Source organism: Pollicipes pollicipes, unplaced genomic scaffold (genome assembly GCF_011947565.3).
Source record: "Pollicipes pollicipes isolate AB1234 unplaced genomic scaffold, Ppol_2.1 Scaffold_3447;HRSCAF=4054_pilon_pilon_pilon, whole genome shotgun sequence".
NCBI lineage: Eukaryota > Metazoa > Arthropoda > Thecostraca > Pollicipedomorpha > Pollicipedidae > Pollicipes > Pollicipes pollicipes.
The window spans coordinates 31,512,648-31,521,149 of NW_023596297.1; the positions used below are offsets into that span (position 1 = coordinate 31,512,648).

Sequence of the window (8,502 nt, forward strand, 5' to 3'; positions counted from 1 at the left end):
GTACAGGTTCCAGCTACTGCACAAAAAGTGGTGACTGCCTGGCATGATACTATGACATACATATGGTACCTGGTAGGACATATATAATGTTTTGCTAATGCATGGTAATGGGAGGCTTTTGCATGCTATTATGACACCAAAAATGATGCTCTGAAATTTCGAAGGCATGCGTTAGCCAGACCTAATGGCTCATCTTCGTCATTCTGCACATTTTCTCTTTATAGTTTTTATTTCGTCTTTGAATTGCTATTTAGAAAAAGCTGCTGCAGTCAGCAGTTGCAATAAGAGAACAGCAATGATAATGCATTGCATGTATTATTGTGGAACCTTTATTACTTAAATATGCTTTATACACTTCAGTATCTTAAGCCTATAGTATGCAGCTAAGTAAGCAGATGAATGATCAAACAAATCCATCAGCATGTAGGCGCGCAAATAGATCAACAATTATTAGCGTGTTGGCATATGCTGTTAGATATAGAAGACAAGATGTCACTATTGGTGTATTTTTACTCAGTGAGCAGCAAACATGTACCTAGTTCCCAAGATTTCTTCCATGAAGCCGATTCCTGGCTTTGCAACCAGTCTGGAATTAAGCCGCGGTGCAAGCAGGAACCAGAACCCGGTCTCATGTTCAGCCAACAGATCTCGCAAAACAAGGACGAATCTCATATTTAGCCAAAAGATCCAGCAAGACCGAAGACACAGCCCAGGATGAAGCTTAGATGCAGCAAGAACTATTGTCTAGTCTGGAGTAATGTTGAAGAATGCAGCAAGATCCAGAATCTTACCAGAGACTGTGCCAGCATTTTTGTTGTTTAAAACCTGAGCAGGGAAAATACCTCACCGTATTTCCACTTTTTTTCTCCGAGTAAAATGGGCTGGGGTCACCTAAAAATATGAAACTACACACCCTAGTGTTTCTTTCAGTTGATACAAATGAATGAAAACATGCACATTAATCATGCAATTTACAACTATGATGGCAGGGTCTCTTGCGCATGGGCGTAGAAACAGGGCGTGGGGGTGGGGCCGGGGGCTATGATCCCACTTTTCAAGGTGGGGGAGGGGCAGTAATGTTAAATGGCCCCCTACTTTTCAGATTAAGGCATTTGGCTTAAATTTGCACTACATTTAACATGCGTGCCGATTTGCCTAGTTCACCAGCCATCTCACCATCGTCATCTATTCGCGTTTGATGCGTGATCTGTGCGTCATCAGATGATAAAACAGATGCGTCATCTTTTTCGTTTATTCATTGGCCATCGCTTAGTGTTACGGCCGCAAGGCCGACGCCGCAGGGCTTGGAGACTGCAACGCCGGGCCTCGAGGCTATTGCTATGATTTGCGAGCGCGCATGTTCAAGACCATATTACGTGGTTTTCTATCAGAAATCAGTTCTGACAGGATATTTAGCATTTTAAGACGAACACGGGTCAGCAATGCTAATACGAATTGGAAACCCCATTTCATCTACAGTCTAAGGTCAGGGAGAACTCAATATCTCTGAAGAAGACAGAAAAACACGGAACTGAATTCTTTGTGACAATTATTGGACTACCTGCGGTGATCAGGAATGTTGTTCCGTCAATGATGGTTCCTGTACTGATCCGGGGCTACCTGCGCGGGTGAGAAGGCTTTCCATGTCAGGGATGGGAACCATGTGATATGATATATCCTCCTAATGGCCTCTGGATCGACTAGGAGATCCCGCCCCGTGCCACCAGAATGACAGCCAGAAGACACTTCGCGATGGGACGGAATGGCCCTTCAGCCCGTGACCGGAAACGGTATGTACCCCTGGTATTCTACTCAGGAGGCCCCTTGCTCGGAAGGGAATAAGGGGTCTCATTATTGTTGAGTCAACGCGGGTCTCATTACTGTTAATTAGGTTGGGTCGAAATGAGCTTTGAAAACGGGGAAGATCATGCCATGTTTGCCTGACAACGTTCGTTTTTCAAAATGTATTATTGAGACAAATTGCATCAAAGGGCTTGAATATGCCCGTCCGCAACCTCAAGAGCAAGAACACGAATGGTCTGGGCTGCAGCTTCCGTAAAACCGAAAAGTTTCTGCCACTGCAAGTGCTACCAGACGGCGGGCGCCGTGTTAATCTGTCTCTGGATATATGAATAGCTGCAAAGAAACGAAAAATAGATATTCCACCTTCACTCTTCAAGCTTAACCACCAGATTGCAGTATAACTTCGCGGTGCTTTAAGGGTCAATCGGTTCTTTTCATCTGTCTAAAAACTGCACACGTGAAACATGCCCCCAGGCTGCCTTCTGAATGTAAGGTCTGATGTTATGAGGCGTTCAAGCATACTTTTTTGGAAGCGTCATGATTTCCACTTAGGCACACCACTTAGTCCACTACCACGTCCACCATTTAGCCACAGCTCAATATTAGCTGCTAAGCCGATGCTGCGCGGCCTACGGAGACCGCAACGCGTGGGGTCGAGTCTTGTGTTTCTAAGATTTTCTAGTGCGCACACCCAAAATTACGTCACATAACTCGCATTACTAGTAGATTTAAGTGTTTAAAGGTAATAATTTTAGAGGCGTCATCATCTTTGTCCACCGGTGGGCCACGACTAAGAGCAACTGGGCTAACGCCCGGCGGACTATGGAGATTACGACGCTTGGTGTCGAAGTTTTGTTGCTAAGATTTGCAAGAGCGCATGTTAAGAAAACACGTTACTTAAATTGCATCACTGATCGATTCTGACTGAATGGTGAACATTTTCAGAGAAACATGGCTTAGCCATGTTAATACGCATTGCCGACCACTCGATCTGCAATACAATTTTCCTCTTCAAATTTGGATCAGACATATCGATCTACAATCTACCTTCGCGATGTCCTCAATGTCAGTAGAACCGAGGTAACAAATTCTGTCAAAGCTTCTCAGTTCTCTCCGTTTAGAAAGAGTCAACCAACCATTGTAAATCAGGAGCACCGGTGATTTATTCCATGTAGCCGTTCAGCGCCTGATTTCTGCAGTTCATTAGACTCAAAATACAAAGAGAATTAAGCTTTCGGTAGTTCCTGGTTTTTGTTCTGGTTAGAAGAAAAAATGAGAATGAAACGAAGAAAACCGCATCACTTGTTAACAAGTAAACTATATCCGGGGATTTTTGGGGGATCATCATAAGACGGGCTTTTGTCAACCTTGTGTTTCTCTTTGGCAAGGCTCCGCCTACACACAAAAACAGGTCAAGTCGTATACGTTGCATGATGGGCAATGCAGCATCCGTTGTGTCAGTTCATACCTAAGGCAGACAGCTTCCCGGAGGTTATTTTTCTGCGATGGTGTGGTGTAAGGGAAGACAGTTAGGAAAAATATGTTATTGCAGCTGTCCGACACATGTTTCATATGGCATGTAGTACTAACGCTGATCCAAAAGTATGCAACAAAACAGCCATACGATCAGCTCGCAGTCAGTCATGCGGGAGAAATCCGGGCCAGGGCCGTGGCCACCAACGGCCGACAGGAGCAGGGCCCAGATAAGGAACATGTTGCAGATTGGCCTTATTATATGGCTTAGTTTTTTCATGACATGAAAATCAAAAGTTTTATGACTTTTGTCATCTTGTTTCTGGCAGTTTCAAGCTCCCAAATTTCTTTCCGCCTAAAATGCTGCGACAATTCTTCTCTCTGAAAAAGCAGCCAGCGAAATGAAGGCACATGAAAAATCTGTCGCACCGTGAACCATCGATCCCCGTTCAAAACTATTACCAGCTTATATTCAGGACTTATTTTGGCATCTGTGCTGCGGAGACAGATGCTTCCTCAATGACCCGAAATGCCTACCCGCTCGGGAATTTCGCCTCCCCAGGAAAGAAAATGTTAAAATTGACGAATAATCTTGGGAAGCTGGATAGCCTTAGTTGCCAAATGACAGATGAGTCGAATAGGAAAGACTGTGCAGCAGTGAGAAGCAGCTCTAGATGCAAATCTAGCATAGCGGACATACCATTTGAATAAAGAGCGATAACAATCTTCATTCGTACCCGCCCCCCCCCTCCCCCTCCCCCGATATCGGGCTCGCGCTTCCAGAAAAAAGTTCCTGAAGTACGCCGCGAGCTGGCCCACTTTGCAACGTTTTACGCCTATGCGCTTGCGTATGACGTGTTTCACTCTTACTATGATTGTCAATATTTTTCAAGGCATATGCCTGATAACAAGTTTCATGTAGTTTGTTTTTCTGTCCCTGGCAATATCTGTATCTGTGTTTAGTTCTGTTCAATGAACTCCAATTCAATATACGACGCCAACCAACCACTCAGTATTGATCAGAAATTTGCAGCAGGTAAGCCATGCGATATGTGCATGGAAGTCCCAGACATGCCTTGTCTGTGCTCGTTCAATAAAAATTCCGCCTTGACATTGAACCGTATTTTAGCCTTGTGGCAATGGTAAATGTCAGTGATGCCACTTCAATAGTTAATATTTGTGGACACAATGTTAAAGTTGTCTTTGTTTGTGCGCAGCATTGCCAACAGCGCAATGGTGACTGTCTTAGAATGAAAGACGGGTGTTGGTAAAAGGGGAATAACGGTCATTTCAAAACTGTGATGTAGTATCTATTCCTTATTATTCCTTATTATTCCTTATTATAGCATATATATTATTATTCCTTATTATTCCTTATTATAGTATATATATTATTATTGATTCCTTATTTATTCCTTACTGAATGTGGTGCACATTCGAAATTCATGGAACCTTTTATGATGGGCTGTTTAAAATGCCACTCCTTTCCATTTGTAATAAAAAACTGTCGTCAGTGTTGAATATATTCTTTCAAACAATATGCACTTCATAGTACGAGCACTTCGATCACTGCTGTCTGAGCAACATTACTGGTATTAGCCAAACAATGTTGTGCATTAGATGACACCGAGATGAAACTTTATGCACGCTATGAAAAGATCTAAAATTAGGGAAAATCACAGAAAGGTTGCAGTTTACTTGGTCTTGCGTTTTAAGGGCCGGGTCAGCATTATAGCACAGTTGGCTTTTGCAAGATGAAAGCCTGGCTGGCCGAGGCGGGCCGAGCTGCGGGCTAACATTTTGGAAAGAGTTGGGCCTCTAATTTTCCCCATTTTCCCTGACCATTAGTGCGCTGAGGCTACATATGATCACACCAAGGCGTGTCGTTCTTCATCCTCCCCGGTTCAAGGGCAGCTCGGTCCGGCGTGCCTCCCTGTGAACGAACTGTGACCGGCTGTTGACTCTGCTTCCCTCCAAGTTTTACAGTCTTATGGTTTGCTTTGCTTCGTGTTATCTTTGTTATTGCCTGATCCCTTTTTCTTTTTTTCTCTAGTTTTCGCTTTAGTATGCTGTCGGTCTCGATATGCATGCATTCAGTGCACGCGACATTTCATGTATGCTAGTGAACACAGCGCAAAATTGTCAGCTCTCTATATGTCTGCCACCTAATTATCTGAAACATATTACCAAGTTATTAGGGATGCTACCTGACAAACTAGCCAGTCATTTGTCAATGTCCATATCTGTAGCTGGAGAAGTGCTTCTTGTATCCACCGAACTGTCCGCCGCCGAGTCCGTATCCGGAGAAGTGCTTCTTGTATCCACCGAACTGTCCGCCGCCGAGTCCGTATCCGGAGAAATGTTTCTGGTATCCACCGCCGAGGCCGTACCCGGCTCCCAGTCCGCGGAGACCGAATCCGCCGAATCCGCCTCTCAGCCCGCGGAGACCGAATCCGCCGAATCCGCCTCTCAGTTCGCGGAGACCGAATCCGCCGAATCCGCCTCTCAGTCCGCCAAGGGCGTACCGCCGTCCAAACCGTACCCGCCGTTGAAGCCGCATCCACCGTTGAGGCCGTATCCACCGTTGAAGCCATGTCCGCCGTTAAAGCCGTATCCACCGTTGAAGCCGTCCATACCGTAGCCGTACCCGGCTCCTAGTACGCTGAGGCTGAATGGTCCCATGGCCGAATGGAAAGGAATCAGCAAGAACCAGAATCTTACCAGAGACTGTCAGCATTTTCCTTGTTAAAAATCTGAGCAGGGAAAATATCTAACCGTACTTCCGTTTTTCTCAGAGTTAGAGTACTGGGGCCACTCAACAATATGAAACTACACCCTTGGTGCTTCTTTCAGTTAATACATATGGATGAAACAATGCAAACTAATCATGCAATTTACAACCATAACGGCCGGGTTACTTGCATATGATACGTTTCGCCCTTACTGTGATTGTCAATATTTTTTGAGGTTTTGTCTGGTTACGATTTTCGTTACGATTTTCGTGTGGTTTGCTGTTTCTATATCTCGCTATATCTGTATCTGCGTCTAGTTCTGTTTAACAAATTTCATTTCGACATACGACGCCAATCAATCATTCAGTATTGATCATAAATTTGCGGTAGGTAGGCCATGCGATATGTGCACAGAGGTCCTTGACATGCCTGGTCTCTTTTCGTGTCATGGAAATTCCGCTTCAACATTGAACCATGTATTAGTCTTGTGGCAATGCTAAATGTCAACAAAGTCGCTTCATTGCGTGATAGTTGTGGACGAAATGCTAGAGCTGTTTTTGCTTGTACGCAGCATTACAAACAGCGCAACGGTGACTGTCTTGCAGTGAAAGACGGGTATTGTTTTTTGGCAAAAGGGAAATGACAGCCATTTCAAAGCTGCGATGTGGTAATTATTCGGCGCTGTTGCATGGTGAATTCTTTAAGGAAAGCAAACACCATATAAGAGCATGCGTCTGCCTCCTGAATACAGGTCATGACAATGCGGCATTGTGACGCATTGAACGGTGCTTGTGCCTGTGTGTATTGTTATGAACTGAGAAGGCTTCCCATGCTTTTAAATGTCCTACATTCTTTACCTTGGCAGTGTAAACCCTTGGATTGATACATGAAATTGAAAAAAAGACGTTTAGCGGTTAGTTTACTGAATGTGGTGTAAATGCGAAATTTCTGGTGTATTTGGTGATAGGTTATTTGAAATACCACTCCTTCCCATTTGTAACCAGAAAACTGGCGTCAGTGTTTAAGATGCTCTTTGAAACAATAGAAATGTTATAGTCCAAAACATTATGATCACTGCTGTCTAAGCAACTTTACTGGCACCAGCCAAACAATGTTGTCCATTATATTACACTGAGATGGAGTTTTATGCGTGCTATGTGGGGGTCTAAAATTAAAGAGAAATCGCAAAAAAGATTGCAGTGTCCTCAGCACGTGCAGGTTAACGGCCGGGTCAGCATTGTAGCACAACTGGCTTTTGCAAGATGAAAGCCTGGCTGGCCATCGCGGACCTAGCTGTGGGCTAACAGCTTGGAAAACGTTGCGTCTCCAATCCCGTCCCACTTTTCCTATCTATTAGTGCGCTGATGCTACATATGACATCAGGGCATGTCCCTCCTCATGCTCTCCAGTTCAAGGGCAGCTCGATCCGGCGTGCCTCCCAGCATTTGCTTTTGTTTCGCGTTATATTTGTTATTCTCCTGCTCCCTTTCTCGTTCTTTTCTCTCATTTCCGCTCTAGTATACTGTCGGTCTCCATATGCATGTCATCAGTGCACGCGACAGTTCATGTATTCTGGTGAACACAGCGCAAAATGATCAATTGCTAATATATCTGCTGACTAAGGAACCGAAACATTTTACCGAGGTATTAGAGACGTTACCTGAAAACTAACCAGTCATTTGTCAATGTCCGTAGCTGTAGCTGGAGAAGTGCTTCTTGTATCCACCGAACTGTCCGCCGCCGAGTCCGTATCCGGAGAAGTGCTTCTTGTATCCACCGAACTGTCCGCCGCCGAGTCCGTATCCGGAGAAGTGCTTCTGGTACCCACCGCCGAGGCCGTACCCGGCTCCCAGTCCGCGGAGACCGAATCCGCCGAATCCGCCTCTCAGTCCGCCAAGGGCGTATCCGCCGTTGAAGCCGTATCCGCCGTATCCACCGTTGAGGCCATATCCGCCGTATCCCCCGTACCCGCCGTTCAGGCCGTAGCCGTAGCCGGCTCCTAGTCCTCGGAGGCCGAATCCGCCGAATCCGCCCCTCAGTCCGCCAAGGGCATATCCGCCGTTGAAGCCGTACCCGCCGTTGAGGCCGTATCCGCTGTATCCGCCGTACCCGCCGTTCAGGCCGTAGCCGTAGCCGGCTCCTAGTCCTCGGAGGCCGAATCCGCCTAATCCGCCGAATCCGCCTCGCAGTCCACCAAGGGCGAATCCACCGGCACGCGCCGCTGAATGGTCCCAAGAACCCGCCATAGCTGGGAGCAGCCGCAGCCACCAGGCAGAGAACGATAGCCAACTGTAAGGTGTAGAACGAAGCTATTAGGACAGCTTCTTGTGCGCACGCGGGTTGGATGTGACTGTGTCATGAATACATCGTGGTACAAAAGGGTTGAAATACCTCAGACTCATGAGGTGCTTTACAGGAATTTGACATCGCTGTGGAGGCGGGAACTTCTAGTGCAGTATGCGGTCTTTATGCTGAGTGAATAGTGCTTGCAAAA

General features: G+C 45.9%; 1 protein-coding gene across 1 annotated transcript; it reads right to left on the bottom strand.

Annotated features, from left to right (window-relative positions):
• Positions 1–7,690: 7,690 nt before the first annotated feature.
• LOC119092434 (acanthoscurrin-2-like) lies at positions 7,691–8,254 on the bottom strand. The gene has a single exon (XM_037215395.1). It carries the CDS (start codon positions 8,252–8,254, stop codon positions 7,691–7,693), a length of 564 nt encoding a protein of 187 aa, XP_037071290.1.
• Positions 8,255–8,502: the final 248 nt, after the last annotated feature.